The sequence below is a fragment of the Ammodytes marinus genome (genome assembly GCF_949987685.1).
Source record: "Ammodytes marinus genome assembly, chromosome: 14".
NCBI classification, from domain to species: Eukaryota; Metazoa; Chordata; class Actinopteri; order Uranoscopiformes; family Ammodytidae; genus Ammodytes; species Ammodytes marinus.
This window is the reverse complement of record NC_137218.1, coordinates 28,737,439-28,757,720: the sequence shown is the minus strand read 5'-3', so window position 1 is coordinate 28,757,720 and position 20,282 is coordinate 28,737,439. Positions and strand designations below refer to the sequence as shown.

The following is a 20,282-nucleotide window of genomic DNA, read 5'->3' as shown; positions in this document are numbered from 1 at the left end:
CATTTACATAACATGACAGCACTAATTTAAACCTAAATTGTCAAGAATGCAACATTAGCTGTAAATAGATGTGCGCAATTGTTTAGCTTTCTTCCTCTGTCCATCAGCTGCTCTGTGTGTGTGTGTGTGTGTGTGTGTGTGTGTGTGTGTGTGTGTGGCTCTGCGCTTGTGCATGACTATACAGCACGCAGGCGGGAGAGTAAAGGAGCAGGCGCAGAGTTGCTCTATGGGGATATTTAGGATTCAGCTACAGGGACGTCCAAAAGAAAGAAGTCATGTCAGAAACTTTGAAAGTAAAAGATTATGACATCACCGTGGCAACACATATGTATGAACCTGAGACAGCGCAGAGAAAAGTCTGATGAATGCATGAGAGTGATGGCCCAGGCACCTTTCAGTAAGTTTACAGGAGTGCCACACTCTTACTGTCTTTGACCTTTGGAGAAATGCATTAAGTACATTTTCAAGGGGAAAACAGATTGTATTTATTATTTCAACTTAAGTTATTTTGAAAACGGCATGCTAGTGTAGGCCTACAACATTTATTTTTTTAATTACCATCAGCTTTACCTTGCTGTGTATTAGAAAATAACACAGCTGCTGCTCTTCCATTCAAAAGCAATTTCATGCTCTGAAGTCCGGTTTAATGTGGGAGTAACATATATGTTGATGTAGTGGGATTAATGTGTTCTATAGTTGGTGTCCAGCCTGCACTACTGCTCTCTAAGGTTTTTACAGATTCTTGGCTTGTGGAGATGGATCTAATTAGCCCACGTAGACTATCAGGGTCAAAATAACAAAGCATTCACTCACTACCTAACTCCTACACTATCCAATCCTCTTTGAATGTGAGCTCTGCATCTTTAATGGTCTTACTGCATTTATCTACGCTCTCCTCTCCCCTCATATCATATCATGCACAGTTAAAGAACATCTTAACATAGGGAATACAATCTGTCATGCTATGTCATGACTGAGAGTGTAGGATTGTTTCTTTGTGCAAGAATGCTAAACTAGTGCAGTGGAGTTATTTTTAACTTTCCCAATCTCATCGTGTCATTTAATGTGTAGTGGTTGTGTGGAGCGTTGTCGTCATGTGGAGGGCTGGAGGCAGGAATACGCCCGGCGGCTTGGTGAAGCTGTAACAACAAGTGACAGTGTTCACCTGCAGCTTCCTGCAGGGCTCAACACTCAGCTGAGTTTACTACACCTGCCTTCAAGAAGCCCAGAGACTGCAGCCTTGAATCATCCGGCCCTGGTCCACTGGCTGTGCACAGAGACAAAGGATGATCCATCTTGTTATCTTTATGCAGCGCTCTTATCTTGATGTCTCCCCCACACAGAGGACAGGAAGGGACTGTCTGTGTTGATACACTTTCACAAAGACCTCATTCTGCCTGCTCGCAGGGCTTTGGACAGGAGGGCAGGGTTTACACACAATGGATGTTAAAATGCATTTGAAAAGGAATTGATGTTCCATCCCGAGTCCTGTGGGAGCTTTCAGCAGCAACCAGATATCTTTTCATTGACATAGGCTGTGTTGGTCCTTTTTGAGCTGTTGACGGTATACTGTGGTAACACTGTATTTTCTGTCCCCATCATACAATGTCCTTCAGGCAGGGGACCTAATTTTAGAGCAAAACCTAGAGGAAACAGTGTGAGCAAGGCAGGCTCATTGACTGCCTCCCAGCAATCTAGCTGACAGCCGGACATGTCTCTGCACTGCATGGAACATGGGCTACTGTGTAACTCTCTATACGTACACCATAGGCAGAGGTTATAACTCAATCTGCAGGAAAACATGAGGAAATAATTGGTAACTGAACTGAATCACTACATAGACATTTCAACAAGCAAGCACAGTCATATTCAAGGGAAATGTGTCAGTGCATTTCTGTTAACATCAGACGATGATTTAGATATTTCCGATAGTGGTCAGACTTCAACTGCAGCATATTTCAAATCGTTATCAAGGGAGGATCCCAGGAATTCCTTGGGAGGCATTTGTGTTAGAATTCCTGATATTTTATACTCACCTCTCCTTTTAGTGGTTTGGCAGTGGGCCATACCATTTTACCTCTCAATAGGGGTTAACTTTACCACCTCTGTCCTCTGTGGACTGAACCAACATGCCACAGTTGTTGGTGATTTGTTTCAGATGGTATGAGGAAGTAGGTTTTTACCGCTGAGCTAAACTATCCTATTCATTCTCACAGCCCCCATTTATTTAAAACATTCAGCCCAACATAGACTGAGCACATTTGTTGACCTCTGGAAATTCCAGAAATGTGAATTTGTTTCCCCTCCCAAAGAATGTCTGAGCTTTTTGTAAAAAATCACTGCCAATGTTTAATAGAAAGCTGCTTGTTAGTAGCTCCTGAGAGGACCTCTAATCCCCTGTGTTTCAAGGGAAATGTTCTCTTGATATCCACGCTCTATTGCTTTAAGCTGACAACTGTTCACCTCTCTGACATGATTATGCACAGTCGTGAGAAAACCTTGTTTGCTTCTCTATACCTGCATGTGTGAGAAGCCATTTTACCTGTATCAACTCTCAACACATCCTTACCCACAGTTAACACCACTGTGAGAGTCCATCATCAGCAGTGTGAATAAAGTAGCTGCACTTGTGTGTCAGTGTTTGATCAGCGGTGCTGCGTCCTGATCACAGTTGGCATTGTGCCCTGGGGCCCAGACAAAGGCTGGGGCTGGGGCCCAACAGGGGCCTGCTCTCTAGCACACACTTTATTTGTTTTGGGGGAAGGGGGGGGGGGGGATCGGATAGGCAGTGGCATGGCTGAGAGACGCCCTATCACTGCACCCCACTCACACATTTGGCTTTCATTTAATTTGGTTCAGTGAACTGCTAAAAGCTTTCAACACACATTCATGCCTTTCTCATCAGCATTACCCAATCTTCATTTGTTTTGTAGTGTACATAAAGAGTCAGAGTAAAGTAGTAGTAATACCCAACATAAAGAGACAGTCTATGGTTTCTATTAGATGTATGAAGAGCCAGCGAACACCTGCCTGCTGTCTTTTTTGAGACAGTGCGAGTACTTTTTTCAACTAGGGGCATGTGCACGACCGGGAAATTCACCGACATATTTTTTCCTTAGTATTAATAGCCTACATCCATTATTAGTGCTTTGTGTTTGAGAGAGAGGGAGCAGTCCGCGACTGATCAGTGAAACGATCAACAGCGCGGATCACGTGACCTACTCTCATCTCAGTGTCCCGTTGTCGTCACCTCGTTAACATGTTGCCAACTGGCGACTTTTTCCGCTATATTTGTCGACTTTACGCCATAGCGCTAAGGCTAGTGAAAGACCACAGACACAGCTTGCAACTTTTTTTTAATACCGCGCTCACCAGAGCCGAGTACTAGCAACGGCTGCTGTCTCCTCCTCACCGCTGACAGCCCTCGCTCACATGGTTTGTGTGTCTGATAACAGCCCCCTGCTACCTGCAGCAGACAGACAACACCGTGTCGCTCTGAGCAAGAGCTGCCAGGTGACGTTTGTAAACACGTAAATAGTTTTGTAGGTCCACATTCAATTGGTGACTGCTTATCTATATATATAAAAAGCTAACCTTGTAGTTATGGCAACTAACAAAGTTTTTAAAGTTAGTTTGTAAGAGGCCTAGGTAATTTGTATAGGCCTACTACCTGGTCAGCATTTTCTATTTATTTAGCCTCTTTCAGAATTGCACATTATGCAAATTAGTTGATTATGTCATCTAGCTACTACTAGTTAATTTTGGGCCAATAACTATTTTCCTTTATAGAGGATTCAGCAGAGATGGCAGAGATAGAGAAGGAAAAATCACAGGGCTCAGGTGTAGAAGGGGTTGTGGTGAAAATGGGTCAAAATTCCTTTTCCTAAAGGAATGTCTGAAGGATTTCACATGGCGTTGCAAAATCTAAAACACAATGAACTGTATCATCTGTTGTCAGTGTGTTCCAAAACATGCTGACAATACAATATCAGTAGGCCTAATATAGTTCAAATTGGGAAACATTTGAATAGATGTGTTGCAGGACTATTTAAGGTGTGCCCCTACATTTTCTGCTTGCTCCTAGTAAAAATGTTTAGTCTGGAGCCCTGTAGGGCTGGCCCGAATTATTCGAATATCCGAGTATTCGTTTGTTAAATTAGCATTCGGAGCTCAATTCAGTGTTCGGGATATTAGTTTTATTTTTTATTTTTTTTCAAATTTATTTTTTTCAAATTTTCTTTGCAAAGGTAGCTCAAACTGCAGTATATTTTGTCAGCAAATAATATTTAGATGTACAAGTTATAAAACAATTGTAAAATATATTATCGAATTATTTGAACTTTGACCTAGTTGGCCGCTGCCCTTTCAAAGTGCAACCGGTGATATCAGCTGTAGTAGGCTGCGTGATGTTACCAGAGTGAGGCAAACTAAAAGCGGCACCAAGGTACTAAGATACTAAGAGAGAGAGATGGAGGAAGAATAGATTGTGTTCCTATTAATTCTATAGGCTACCACAACATTAGCGCGATTTCGGAAGGAAATGTAATGCTTGACGTAATGCTAACGTTAGCTTAGCTCAGCTGTTTGTTTACATTCAGCGCTGCTATTCAGCCATCATCAACCGTGACTTGCTTGCATCATGGGAATAGGCAGTCAATAATGGATATAATATGGACACAAAAGACTATCAATATTGGATCTTTGTATGGATTTATAAGTCACCGAAAAGATGCACGTTCCTGGATGAATTGATAAGCTCCTGTGTGGGTTACGATGGCGCGCAGGACAAGATTCAAGATGATTTATTTTGTCATTGTACATGTTTCAGAACAACGATAATCTGTTTACAGTTATACCCCGCCAAGAGACATAGAGTGACAGTAACCAAACATGGGAGACAGGAGGGATACACTGAAGAGTCGTCTAGCGTGCGCTGCGCCCCTTAAAGTAAGAAGAATAAAGAGAACATCAGGGAAAGACGGGTTAAAAAAATGCTACTCTCACACTCCGCTCCTTATGGGTGCGAAGTGTGTGATTAGTACAAGGACAGCTGATTTGGAACGGAAAAACAGCTGTTTGCCTCCACGGGGAAAAAGTAAGGAACTCCGACTTTACTACCGTTCGAAAGTTATTAAAGCATCAACAAACTACACAGCTTGCTGTCTCGGCTCACACACTCGGTTTCAGTGAGTACATTGGCATTATTAATGTTGGTTTGATGGTGTGTTTTTCTGGAACGAATATCCGAATATTCGCTCGGAAAAACCAACGAATACTCGAAGCCTGAAAAATGGCATTCGGGCCAGCCCTAGAGCCCTGCACCTTTTCCATCTAAATCTAAAACTAAGATGCATCAAAAACACACCAATACATGTGCTATGCATTGCGAGCCGTATATCTGTTTTGCACAGCTTCTCATGCAAATTGATTTGACATGCTGACTAATGGCTTGCAGGGAACAGTTTCTTTCCCTGTGAGGAGGACATGATTTTGTAATGACTCCTGTGTTGTTTGTGATAGTTGTGTCACCTCATACGGACAGGGGATTTCCATTAAGCAGGTATCTCTGAATCGGCTCATAGTGTGCTCCTGCCTTTTGTCTCTTTTCATTTCCTCCTCACATGACTTTACTGGCACATTAGCTGTTGTTTCTCATGGGAGCGTTTTCAGTGCTATCTCTGTGCTGCCTCTTGGACTGGCGTCTGGCCTATCAGCTCTCCAGCACAGCCAGCTCCAATATTGTCACCACACACTCCCTGGGCTTCAACAAATTCACAAGGACTGTGTGTGTGTGTGTGTGTGTGTGTGTGTGTGTGTGTGTGTGTGTGTGTGTGTGTGTGTGTGTGTGTGTGTGTGTGTGTGTGTGTGTGTGTGTGTGTGTGTGTGTGTGTGTGTGTGTGTGTGTGTGTGTGTGTGTGTGTGTGTGTGTGTGTGTGTGTGTGTGTGTGTGTGTGTCCACAGAGACACTGACTGGGGGGGTTCTTATCTGACTCTTTGGGGTTCTTTAGATACACTTGCCCACTCCAAGTGTAGGGGATGTCAGGAGGAGGGGAGGTTTGCTCTGCCTGGGTTGCTTCTAGTGCTTTGTGTCGCGCCTTAGAACAATTCCTGCTGGCAGAGAGGTTATACAAGCAGCAGCTGCTTAAATCCAATGTCCTACACCTTGTCAAATGCTAATGCATTCTATAAATAAGAAGTACAAATCCCAAGGCCATGAAGTCTGTGAGGTAGACTACCTTTTTCATTAACCGAGCATTAAGGACAAAGCAGTGTGAATCTGTCTTTACTGTCCTCTCTTAAAATTCTCAAGGGTTTACAGACATCAGTCCTGAACAAGCTGATGGTGGGATTACAAATCTATACTTTTGATACATGACGTATGATCACATTTTTTAATCACTGCTGCAGGGAAACATAATTGTTTGGAATAAACACCATGAGTATTGCTAAAGCCAGGCCATCCATAAGTAAAGTCATTAGTTCCAAATTATTGTCACTGTTGTTGATATATGGATACATGGAGCAATGTTCACTGTGGACAAATTCACAGCAACGGAATTGCCCACATCCCCCGTAGGCTCCACTAAAAGCTGTCAAATGCTCAGGCAATCCAGTAAAGTGCCTGTCATCCGTCACCCCTTCATCATTTAATGTTCAATTATGTCAAAACAGCCCTCAGGTCATCGGCACAGAGAATTGATGGCAGCTCTCTGTGTTGCCGCACCATCAGTATGGTTGAACAGTCCTCCACGGCCAGGCTGCCTCTCACCACACACTGGGGCCAGCATTCAGGCCTTTCTTTCTGTTATGAAGTTATCCTCCACTGCAGACAATAATAGATGTTCTCCAGCATGGGCATAGGGGCTCATTCCAGAGCTCCCAGACTGTCATGTCACTGGAATGATTCGCTATGTTCATCTCTCCATTATTGCTCATCTAGGATATTGTGCCAAACTCTTCTACAGCTACCACTGTTGTTTTCAGGAGATAGGGGGCGTGTGCGTGTGTTTCTGTGTGTGTGTTTATACCTGCATGTTGGTTATTTGACTGAAAAATTAAATCGGTGCTTTCACTGCCTAAAGGGCTTATACATCATCCCAAATGCAAGTTACTGCATTCAAAATACACCCACCTTTTTAAAGGGGGCAAACAGCACTGAATCTAGGTGACTTGGTTCACCTATCTTGTCCTTGTAGCTGTTGTTGTGTTGTGAGCCTGAAATAGCCTGCTGCCTTTATCTCCCGATGGTTGGACTTTGCTTTCCAGGCTTTCCTCCCACGGTTGCTCTTTCCGGTCAAAGGTTGGAGAAAGAGGCTTATGAAGCATTGTGGCCCCCGCTCAGGGGGTCAGGTGAGGTCAGCTTGTCAACCTGTCCCCTTGCTTTCACTGTTTATGGCTGTCAGCTGAAGCTACTCCTTATATTACAACACACAGCTTATCTGGTGTGCCCAGAAGACCTCTGACAGAACACAGGTCTTCTGGTTCCGCTCTTAGAAATCTACATCTAGAAAACTATTCTCTCCAGGCTGCACAACAAGACCTACAACCGATGGATGAATTGACATATTTTACCCCATAATAAGCAAGAAGTTGCTTAACAGAAATGCCAACTTAGAGAAATGCTTCACCATGACGGCTGGAGTTTGGCGACTTTACCTTCACAAATGCTTTTTGGAATGAATGGTTAGGAAGCGCTCAAAATCCTTTTCATAACTCTCCCCTCTGCCACTACATACTTAACCGCTCTCTCTCTCCTCTCTCTCTCGCTCTCTCTCATGCCGTCTCTTAAGCACCAAGGCAACCTTCTCCCAGGGATTGGTTGCCAGGAGACTGGATTCTCTCCCTTTTGTTAAGCCACAAAGGTGGAGGGGGTGGGGGGTAACAATCAGCAGGCCTGGAGAGAATGGGAGGCCTAGGGGACTGGCACTCCACAATCATGGGTGTGTTGGAGAGAGGACAGGCAGGGAGGGCGCACTACTACACACACACACACACACACACACACACACACACACACACACACACACACACACACACACACACACACACACACACACACACACACACACACACCCACACCCACACCCACACTGTTTGGCTGCCCCACTAAAAACACACACAGACATATTCCTTTTACAACAGCAGATGCAGAGCTCAAGGGGATCCTGTGTCTACGGATGGGGCCGATCCAATATCGATATGGCTGCAATCTACGTATCGGACATCGGACTGACAACTCCCATTTAGAAAAAGATTTAAAAAAAAAAATATATATATATATATATATATATATATATATATATATATATATATTGAAATCTAAATTATTTTAAATATGAAAGAAATTAAAATGCTCAGACCATAACTGTGATATAGCACACATTTATATTGGAATAAGCAATTCAAAAGATGTTGCTGTTCAGATAAACCTTTATGCATTTGTGTGTATGTGTTGCTCTTTTAAATTGTCTGTGTTGCTCAAGCCTTCCTAACCTCACACATAACATCCCCACCAGCAGAGAAATGTACAATTATTATGATATATCGTATCGGCCGTTATCCAAAACCCCGGATATCGGAATCGGACCGGAACAAAAAATAGTGGATGGGTGCATCCCTACTGGTGTCCACACATGACTGCATCTACCAACAGTCTATCCGTCATAGTTTACCTTGCTCTGTAATGATGGTGTCCCTTATCCGCCCATTCTATTACCTCTGAGGAAGAAGGCCAGGTTACTTTAGCTGTGCTGCCATTACTCTGAATAAAGACTGACGCTCACCCTATAAGCCAATGATTATATGGAGCGCTCACTGTAGCAGACTTTGAGCGCAGTATAATATCACTTCAGGCTCCATGGTTCACACACTGTAGGTGCCTTGTGTTGATGGTTACTGATTAACACGCTCAGCTTCCTGTTGGAGCATGTGAACAGGCTTGTTTGTGAAGATGGTGGCTTGGTTGAAATCCTCCATCAGTTACTGTTAAAATGTTTCAGTTCCAAATAACATTTTCCAAATCCTGGTTAGTTTTGACAAAGGCCCTGACCTTTTAATCAATCTCAACATTGTTTCTCAATCAAGGGCAGCTGGATAGCTCATTAGCCAGCACCACTGACTGTGGTTCCGGGGGGGGGGGGGGGGGGACACGTTCAGTGAGGGTCCAAGTAACTTACGGCACTGTCAAACCACAACTACACAGCCCACACAGGTGAACTGGGTTTTTGATGGTTTAAACTAGGGCTGCAACTAACGATTATTTCAATAATCGATTAATCGGTCGATAATTTTTTCGATTAATCGATGAATCGGATTAAAAAAAAGAAACATTTGTAAATGCCGCATCTTTATTCAAAAACTGAACATTACTTCAAATTCACAGTGCAGACTGAAGTGTCAAAACACCAGGTTATTGCTCCAACGTCCCGGAACTATTAAAAGTAATATTAAATGATAAAAAATTAATAATAAACTTAACTGGGATAACACAAAAAAAAACATACAATGTATGATATACATTTATACAGTATAAGTGATGTCCATGGTAAACCAGTCAACCGATAATATTTTTAACCGGTAAATACTAACGGTTAAAAAAATTAAATCATCTTAATTTCTCTCAGATGACAGGAGATCATTAATTTGTATTGATATTGATACCATTTTCAAGACTCCTTAACGATCCAAGTCTTTATTGATATCACAATTGATACTTTTCTATTATTTTGTTGAAATAGAACTTGTATTATTGCTTTAATTGCTGATATGATCATAGCTCAAGATAGGACATTAAACAGGTCATAATTCCATCTTTACTATCTATTTTATATTGTTGGGAAAACAAGTTTCGCCAAAATCTCAATTTTTTTTTTTTGTGTTGCATTTGAACACATCAATCATATTACTGAGCCGGCCTGAACACATCACAGTTGACATGTTTGCTACTTTTTTTAAGCTAACTAGCTCTATATCCTTCCGATTTTAACATGGATTTAAAATCTGGATCACTATTTTTAACTGACGGGACTTTCTACACCGTTCGGTTGTGTGATTACTGCCGCTGCTTTGAATGACTGTTGATGCGCCGATGCCGACTCTCCGAGCACGTCTGCACACCGTCTGCAGCAGCAGCAGCTGACAGTTTTTTTGGACTAGACGAATACTGAGTTGAAGGAGTTTTTTTTAACCCAAAGAAAGCAAAGCTACAACACTTTTATATAGGCCTGCAGTCCAGGGTTAGATATGACCAAAATACAAGCTGTGGCCGTTCACACTATAGCTTTCCCGCACGTGAAGCGAGCCTTCACATGCGGAAGGCTCGCTGTGGGCGTGCTGGATGTAAACAGTGCCGCGCCTGCAAGTGACTTATTAATCGCGCGACTCAACGAATCGATGACCAAATTCGTTGCCAACGCTTTTAGTAATCGATTTTAATCGATTGGTTGTTGCAGCCCTAGTTTAAACTCTTTAAATGGATGTTTAAAAACTTAAGCTTTGTTGGTTGCACATAAGGTAATACATATTCAATATCGTTGAGAAAAATTGAACATTTGACCACATTTTCTGTGTTATTTCAAACATTCTGCATTTCCATCAGTGCTTTCAGCTTCTCAGCATTCACACACATGTTCTGTAGCTGGCAGGCAGCCATTGATTCCACTGGGCTTACCTGGTCATATAATGTTCATCAGGACTCATTTCACTCCTGCCTGCCCTGTTCACAGGCCTCATTCAATTTACTTTTGACAAATTGATTAAAAGGTTTTTTTTTTTTACTGAGCTTGCATGTCCATTGCAATGATTGGCATTTCACTGAATAGAGGGCACTCTGTGTACTTGTGACCCAAGTGTAAAAATGTGTCACTGTTTTTCTAAAGAAAAGCCTTTTGCTGAGGAGGGAGGATCATGTCAAATGAAAGGACTGGGGCATGTAATATTGATACTACTAGAATGCATTGGTGGTTCCATGTTTTGCCTTTATGATACATCTTACACATTTCTCTGTAACATTGAACATACATTCAATAAGCAAGTGTCACTGCCTCCACACACATCCTACCTCTACTGAGCGTCTACTGCGCGTCTGCTTCTGACTTTGTCACTGACCATGTAATCAACCTAGAGCGGGCACACATCCAACCTGTGCCGCGCTGCAGACGGACACTCCCCTTTACCCCAGGAGGCTCGCCTATTTTTTTCTGAGAGCCGTGCGTCTCTCTCGGGTGTCTCTGCTTTAACTGATAGAGAAATACTCTGCTGAGAGTCATATTGACTTCATACCAGCAGCTTTCACTGTAGTTTCACCATTTCCTGGTGTGTCCCTTTCAAAATAAAACTTCCAACAAGCAAAAATGTGACAAAAAAATAAAAAGGCAATGGGGCGCACGGATTACTGCCGAGACTCAATATTAGACTCCAATATAAATCATATGCATCATAAATGACTAGGGATTGGGGATCGAAACCCGGTTCTATTAAGGACCCGGTTCCGCTTTATTCAAAACCTGAAAATCAATAAGGTTAGAGCTTATCGATACCCTTATCGAGTCCAGTATGACGTAATGTTACATTTCAAGCAGAGTCATGTCATTTAAAAATCGAATAACTTCAGTGTCATATCTTATCACTGGTCTGCATCATAGACTGCATATAAAAGTGTTCTAGGCCTACCTTCAACTGTCTTTTTTTTGGGGGGCATTTTTATGCTTTATTTGACAGTGCAGAGAGACAGAGGTGAAATGGGGCAGAGAGGGGAGTGACATGCAGAGAATGACCGCGGGTGGGAATCGAACCCGGGTCTGCTGCTGGGCCCGGCCCGGAAGGGGGACGCCTTACCGACTGAGCTAAAGGCGCCCCCACCTTCAACTGTCTTTGGGTTAAAAAAATAAAATCCTTCAACTCCGTATCCATTTACCGGTAGTCCAAAAAAAAAGAAAAAAAATGCGCACAGCTGCTGCTGCTGCAGACGGGCTCGGAGAGTCGGCATCGCGCGCATCAACATTCATTCAAAGCAGCAGCAGTAGTTATCACACAACCGGACAGTGTAGAAAGTCCCGTCAGTTAAAAATAGTTATCCAGTTTTCAAATCCATGTTAAAATCGGCAGGATATAGCATTGGATATAGAGCTAGTTAGCTTAAAAAAAGTTGCTAACTGTGTCAAATGTGTTGTGTTCAGGTCGGCGAAGGTAAATAAAAGCTCATCATGGTGTTCAAATGTAACAAAAAATAAAATGTAGTTTTTGGGGAGAAACTTTAATAATACAGTTTTGGTGAAAACTTGTTTATTCAGCAATATAAAATAGATAGTAACTATGGAATTATGACTTGTTTAACGTCCTATCTTGAGCTCTGATCATCTATAGGCAATTAAAGCAATAATACAAGTTCTCTTTCAACAAAATAATAGAAAAGTATCAATAGTGGTATCGATAAAGACCCGGATCGATAAGGCGTCTTGATAATGGTATCAATATCAATAAAAATTAACGATCCCCATCCCTATAAATGACATGAAAGAACTTCATTTTTAATGGGAATTATCTATGAAAACTCTATGTAGAAAGATAGGGCTTTTAGAAGCAGCGCTGCAGCAGCAGTTAAGACGTTGTATGTGTGTCCGAGAAAAGCGCGAGAGAGGCAGCAGTAAGGTAAGGCGACGACGCGCTCCAGAGGTAGACGCAGGATGTGTGTGGAGGCCGTCAGAGTGAATGGTTTTGGGGTTGAACACGAACCTGCCTCAGTTCAGTGTGGGTCTGGCTGGTTCACATTGAATTGAATGTGTGGGAAACGTCAGCAAGCAACACCCAGAAGTCATCACATTTGAATGAACATGTTGATAATTGATTGATGCACATTAGCAGAATAGGTTTGTTTGGTGTAGAACTCAGCTGATTGGGGAAAATGTTTTTATTTGACAACATGTGCCTGCCTGCTTTAATGGAATACTTTGTGATTTAAGAAACCAATCAAACACTCTCTTTATTGTTGCAGTGGCTGAGTTCAGTGGGATGATAGAATATGGTTGAATGAACCTTAAACCTCCTCTGCCTTGGCACTACTGCGAGTGTGACCTGAGCCACCACATCAGCAGCGTTCCAAGCACACCACTGGAAGGGAAGATTCCCTGTGATGTAAATGATTCTCTATTCTGTGAGGCCTCCAGCTGAACTGTAATTTAAATGTAATGCTGTTTTAAGTCCTCAAAGGTCCGTCACTGATTTAACAGACTGTGTCCCTTTTATTACCCATCAGAAAAACATCTCTGGGATAAACCCTTTTAGCCGAATGCTTTCTTTTCCCCATAGAAGGCAATACAAAAAAATGCCTCCGGTCCTTTTTAAGTGCTTGATGAATTGACGGAGCTTTGTGTCGTGCCAAGGCGAGTATGCGTTTGGACAGTGATGGACACGTATCTCAGTTCTCTCTGTTTCTCTAGCTTCTGCTGAAGGCTACGGATCGCTCCCTTCAACAGCGGCTGTCAGTCTGTGGGCTGAAGCAGCCAGCTGCAGCACCAGCACACAGGGAATACAGATAGGCCTGTGCTTTGTGCTCCCACCTTCAACAATAGTGGGTGTGACATGAGAAGCAGCAGGGACTTGAACCTGTAGCTTCAATTCTTCTTCCTCTAGAAACATCCCTCACACATTGAGCTGTCCACAATCCTGTGTGTCCATTCCAATAGCAACTCAATACATAGTTTTATTATTTTGGTTTCATAATAAAGATCCATAAGTGGAATCTTGACTTTGCTCTAAGTGTTAGTATGTTTGAATGAGAATCAGCACAACACTGCCATAGAATAATAATAATAATAATAATAATAATAATAATAATAATAATAATAATAATAATAATAATAATAATAAAATAATAATAATAACAATAGTAATAGTAATAATACATTTTATTTAAAGGAGCCTTTCACAACTCTCAAGGACACCGTACAATCAGATAAATACAGTACAATCAATTGAATTAGGATGGGCTGCTCCTTCATGTCTACCTCCTGCCATGGAGTCAAATGAATCAAACAGAGAAGGAATGGCCATGTTGTGTAGCTCATATTCATAGTGTAAAGGGGATGAAAGCCCTTGTACAAAACCATCTTTACCACAGTACACAATAGAATGCTCTTTGAAGACTGCTTCCAGACCTCTTTGTGTTGGCACAGAAGCACATGCTCTCATTTGTCTGACATTAATGGAAACCTTGTATTGAACAAAGAAAGCTCTCCAGCAGGAGAAAGGAGGTTAACAAAGTGTTTACATGTGCCAGGCCTGGCTCCTGTTTCACCAATCAACTTTGCTCTGTGGCTCCGTTAAATGAGATCCAGATGTAGCTAAGGGAAATGCTATGGTTTTAATGTTGTAGATTAGTGAACATTCACTTATATTATCAGCAGAACGTGTGTGTGTGTGTGTGGTGTCTTTTGTACAACATGAGGCGTGTTACACATTTTCAGCACTTTTTTTTAGCATTAACATATTGTGGTTATATTCTCTTTTTTAAGCCGTTCTCCCCTCCCGCTCACTGACTGGAAGGTGGCAGCCTGTCAGAGGGACTTTAATGTGTCGAGGCAGCATGTGACAGGTCCATTCTCTCTGGGCTGTGTCCCTGCAGCTGAGGCTTAAATCTCTTATTGAATGGAGAATCTAAACCCAGTTGATGTCACCAGGAAATGATGTTTATTCGTTTCTAAATATACATTCTTAAAGAGTCTGGTGATGGCGGGCTCCAGTTTTCTCTTCCATTATCAGCATTCCTTCAGCTCAAATGTGTGCCGCCGCTCCACCAGTGTCTCGTATTCACTGTGGGGATTTACATGATGCATATTTTAAGAGTTACTTCTAGACAAGATGTGGCCATATTTCATTTATAAGTGACACGTTTCCTGAATGAAAGAATTGGACAGTTGACTGAAAATATTTCTGTAAAGCACTTCAAACAATTTTCATAAAGTTTGCATCCAAATAATACGCCCTGTGTTCCAATCCCCATACTTCCCTACTATTTAGTACCCCAGAAAAAGATTTAGGGTGTCCCAATACATGCATGTAAATTGTAGTATACTGAAAATACATAAATGCCCCACTAACTCCAATAGCATTGTGGAGTATTCGTCTTTATTCTTGACATTTCTCGACATAATGAAAAAAAACTTCCTTATCTGATTTATTTTCTCTCCTGTGGCCCCTAAAACTCTTCTGTACTTTAGTATGTAGTATAGTAAAAAGAAAAAGTATGTGAATTGGATTGCAGGGTGTATGTCATTGCTATGTTTGTGTGAAGAATAAGCTTCAAAAAAGTCAAATCAAAGGCTTTTTTTTTTTTTTTGCTGCCAAAGCAGGAAAACAAGATTTCTAATTGTGTAAAATAGACTTGAGTGATATGTTGCACCACTCAAACTACAGTAGGCTATTAAATAGTGCAGCTGTCATCTAAATTCATTTATATATTTAAAATGTCAAATGTTATTATCCTTTGCTGCATGGATGCATTTAGGTGGAAAGAGCCTCTAGGTCTGAAATCAGCTCATCTGTACATCTGGAAAAGCTTCCTTACATAAGGCCTTAGAAGTTAAGTCCTTTACTTAAGTGGACACCCTTTGAATTGAGTTGATGTACTTGAATGTAAGTCCAATTGTTTTATTACTATGTTTCTTCCAGTGTTTAAAAATGAATGTCCTCTCTTTGTGTGTGTGTGTCCAGGTTGGGCCTCTGCTCTGGAGCTTACGTCTACGGCCCTGACGTCCATAGAAAAGGCCAGCGGGCAGAGTGTGAAGCTGGACTGTCAGTTCACGCTGGCCCCTGAAGACTCTGGACCGCTGGATATCGAATGGAGCCTGTTGTCCTCCGACAACCAGAAAGAGGACAAAGTGGTACGTGTAGACGGTGCCTACAAATTCTAGTTTGATTTCAAAGATGGCGTTTGACAGTACATTTGGCAGTGTACTAGTCTGCACTGGACTGGTGTTAAGCACAGTAATTATATCCATATCCATGTTCATAGAAGTTGAGTTGTGTTCTTGCTTCTTGGTAGATAGTGGTTGGTAGCCTGGTCCTACCAGACCATCGTACTTCATTTCATTTGTACAGAAGGTCTGGAACTGCTCTATTGACAAACGTTCACTCACTTGAAGGCGGGTGTCTGTTGAAGTTTAAAACTATTGGATTTGCCCAGTGCCACTCTGTATTGGTCAACCAATCGCATAACGTTTGGTCGTGACGTATGTCATGAGCCGGCTTCTGACTTCAACCGAAACTGGAGCGCGACTTCGACGTCATCGTTCTCAGCCACTCTCTCTGTTCGCTGATTGGACCGGCAGAAATCTGCCTTAGCAGGAATACAGGAATACACCACAGCCCCAGACTGACTACTGAAGTGAAATGAAAATTGAGCTGAAGTAGGTAGGCGGGCGGTGCCAGGCTAAGTGGTTGGTAGATAGTAGATTGAATCTTTTCCAACCTCATCTTCTTTATGTAGCTTTAGAAATTACTTCAAAATCGTACAGAAAGAAATCCATCTGAATGAATGTTTTCTCCTGCAGTGTATGTGATTTTGCACTAATCTCTTCTGTTGTTGTGGTGCCTGTGTGCAAGAGATGCAATACAGCTCCTATGCTAGGTGTGTTTTTAACAATGTACAATGCGACATAGGAAGTATACAAGAGAAATGTCACTTGAGCCTCATGTGTTCTGTGTAGTGCTCACACTGACACATAGCCGGAGCAAGGGGAGCTGTCTCTATCACAGTCTTTCCTATCCAGCGTGGCCCAAAGACAAGACTACACAGCTGTACAGGACCTCCTCATGCCCCATAGAGATATCTGACTCCTGCTGTGCTCTCCAGTCCCCCACCTGTCACAAAGCCTTCCTCTCTTTACTTCCCCCACTATCCTGTGGCTTTACCTCCTCATTTGACCCAATGTTACCAAAAGGTCCCCTCTGTCCAGCCAGCCAACCAGCCCTATTCACCCAGGTCCACCTCTGTACTCCTGCTGCCAGTCACTGCTCTCACCAAATCCCCATCCATGTGTCTTTGCCCTGCTCTGTTGTTCATCCTGAATCATTAAACAGTGTAGTGGAGTTAATGGTCTATCATCATTATTATCTATTCTTGAACTATAAATTATTTTCTCATGAAATATGTACGTAATCACTTTTTTACATTTGCTCTTGTTTCCAGTGTGTGAGGGGCCCTTTACACGGTGAAAACCGTTTTCCCCTTTACGGTTTCAAAAGTTAAAACATTCAGACGCAACTGATTTGAAAACTTCCCTCGTGACAACAGAAGACATGCTGTTAGTGACTGCAGCGCTGCGGGGCTGTGTCGGCAGATACCTTCCTGTTAGGCGTACTTCAAAATAAAGTCAACTCACGCTTGTCCAGTGAAATGCTGTTAATGTGAAGCTAGTGAAATGCTTTTACTGTGAAGCCATAGCCTTAATGCTCTTTTTGTTTGAACAGTAACTTAACTGCTGCGCGCTGATCTATAGATAGTGTTTTTTATGTATTAAGCCATATCCCTGGCATTACAAGTGGTGACACAAGTTTATTTTGCTAGAAAAACCGGTAGAGCACAAATCTTTCCCCAGCCAAAGTGGCGGGTGGTCTCAATAACTTACTAATCGCTTAGACTAAATTGTCGAGTGTTATATTTTAGCCCTGCACGACACACCGTGCATTTTATGTTGTCTTCTAACTTTATAACTCGCGTGTGGGTATTTTGACAGCAAATGTTATAGACTACGCATGTGTGAAGTGGAGCCGTGAAGGCAGCGCTACCAGAGAAACTGGATGCAAAAGTATTTTTGCGGATGCACCGTTGAGTTTTTTAGTATAAACAGGGTATGAATGATACTAAAGGGAGCCCAGTATTCAGTGTGGGTGGTTCCCCAGTAGGACCTCTCCTCCTCTTCATGTATGAATGCAGCTGTAGAAATATATCAAATCTGGTTCCACAGTTTATTTTCTCTATGACGTGCCACTTTGCGGAGGTCTGGCTGCTCACCCAGTAGTGTTGCCAAATCTTTGTATGAATTTAAAGGAGCCCGACATCTCTCTGAACGTATTTGTTCTCCTTGACCTAGCAGACTGTGTTGGCTATACAGACGCTCACATGCCCTCAATGGTAGAGCCTTCCACCAATACAAAGTACTGGTCACTTTCAATGCTTGGTAATTAGTGGCAAATTAATTCCAAAGCGCTGGTCTAATATATGTGACAGTGTTAAAGAAGATTAGGCATATCTCAGAGGACCAAGGCTACCGGGTCAGCCAAAGAAATGAGAATGAAGAGGAAAGTTTGTATCCAGAGGCAGCCAGCATGGTGGACCTCTGACTGCATGGGTTCACATGAACACATCCACACAAACACAATACTACTCGACACACACTCACAACTGGCAACAAAAAGCTGTGGTTTACTTTTTTTAACTTTTTGTAAGCAGATGAGGTGTGCCAGGCATGGGCTAATTCCACTTAACTCTAATCTTATTAATGAACTATATGTTTAACTGCATTGCGTTAGCCTCATAGCATAATTGTCTAAATCATATTTACTCTACTTTTACTCTACATTTACTCTACTCTACATCTACTCTATAACCCTTAAAATATGACTTAGGCAATTATGCTATTAGGCTAACGAAAAGTAGATGTAGAGTAAAAGTAGAGTAGTAATAGAGTAAATATGATTTAGGCAATTATGCTATGAGGCTAACGATTGGCTTTGTGATGATGCAATCAAAAGTAAAGCCACAGCATTATCTATTGAGTCCAGTATGTGTTGGGAGTGATGGACACATCCCACATGTATCATCAGGGCCTATTTGAAGGTGGTGAGGCATAGCTAAATGCTTGTTGCTTTGTTAGGGTTGACTGAGAGATGCCGGGCATGCCTACAGTAACAGTCATTTGCATTTGGCTCCCACTGCCTGGCTACAGATTAGCTGAAAGGAGGGTGTGCTCCGAATTTTTAACTATGGCTGTGAAAACAATTATGACAACTAAAGGAAAGATGAATTAAAATGACATAGCTTTATCCCATCTCATAGTTTGTTGTTGTCGGTGAGCCTTTTGTTTACTGAGGTTATTGTGACTGCAATGGTTGCGTGTTGACAAAGTATTGGAGGATTTGGACATAAAGCCATAGCACTGTCTGTGTATCAGTGATGATGGTGAATGCTAATGGCCACATTCTGTTCACTTCTCTTAAGCCTCGGTGTTAAAGGACACTCAATACATTGTCATGTGGGGTAGCAGGTCTGGTAAAGTTAACAAAGCAGTTCAAAGTAAGGACAGTATAGTGCACTCCCTGAGCTCTGCAGCTTGTTCACAGTATACAGGTATCAACTGATCTCAGCTCTTCCTCTTCCCTCACTGAGCGACATGCATCACATGACAATGAGCTCATCTTTACATCATAAAGATACTCGTACTCATCATGTGTGTGACTCAACTAAGCCTGGCCAGTCCAGCTCTGTTACCTCTGCAGCATGATGACCATGGATCATTGAGTGTCCTACCTGTTAGGAAACGCTGCTCTCCTGCTTGTCTAGTCATTTGACCTTTTTCCATTTTCATTCCCAAGGCTCTTTATGGGATTTTTCCTTCATTGGATCATGATTCTCAAGGTTATTGTGCAGTTAAGATCTTTTATTTTTTATATTTTACTTGAGGTGTGCCTGTGTGTACCCTCCCCCCTCTCTGTGTGCCTGTGAAGTGCTTGATCCCAAGTGAGACTCCTTGTCTGTCTGGGCTTGGGGCTATTTCATTTCCTCTCTCTCCTCCATGCTCCTCTCATCTGGCTTATTGCTGTTATTCCTTGTGATGTTTTCATCCCCAGTGTGGTAAGAAGGATAGGTTTCCCTCCCCGGAGAGCCACGAGGAATGTTCACTGCATTACCTGTTTACGTGGCTAATATGTACAAGATGAACCCTGTCTGTCTGCCTGACTGACTGCCTGCCTGCCTGTCTGACTGACTGCCTGCCTGCCTGCCTGTCTGCCTCCCTGCCTGCCTGCCTGTCTGTCTGACTGACTGTCTCCCTGCCTGCCTGTCTGTCTGACTGTCTCCCTGCCTGCCTGACTGTCTCCCTGCCTGCCTGCCTGCCTGCCTGCCTGCCTGCCTTTCCACTTGCAGAACTAGTCTTTCAGTTGGAAATGGGGCAGGAAAGGAGAAGTTCACTGTGTTCCTCTTTGAGTGCTGTACGTCCTCTGATTCCTTTATTATTCCTCCTCTGCTCCTGCATGTAGTCTGTACCCAGGGGTATTACTGTGTTGAT

The 20,282-nt window shown here is 42.4% G+C and overlaps 1 protein-coding gene across 1 annotated transcript in view; it reads left to right on the top strand.

Annotated features, from left to right (window-relative positions):
* The window catches only part of cxadr (CXADR Ig-like cell adhesion molecule), a 44,436-nt gene that overhangs the window by 13,041 nt on the left and 11,113 nt on the right, over positions 1-20,282 (top strand). Inside the window, exon 2 of the mRNA XM_080040375.1 lies at positions 15,709-15,878. Coding sequence (XP_079896501.1) covers positions 15,709-15,878 — 170 coding nt within the window. The remainder of the gene's footprint in view (positions 1-15,708; positions 15,879-20,282) is intronic.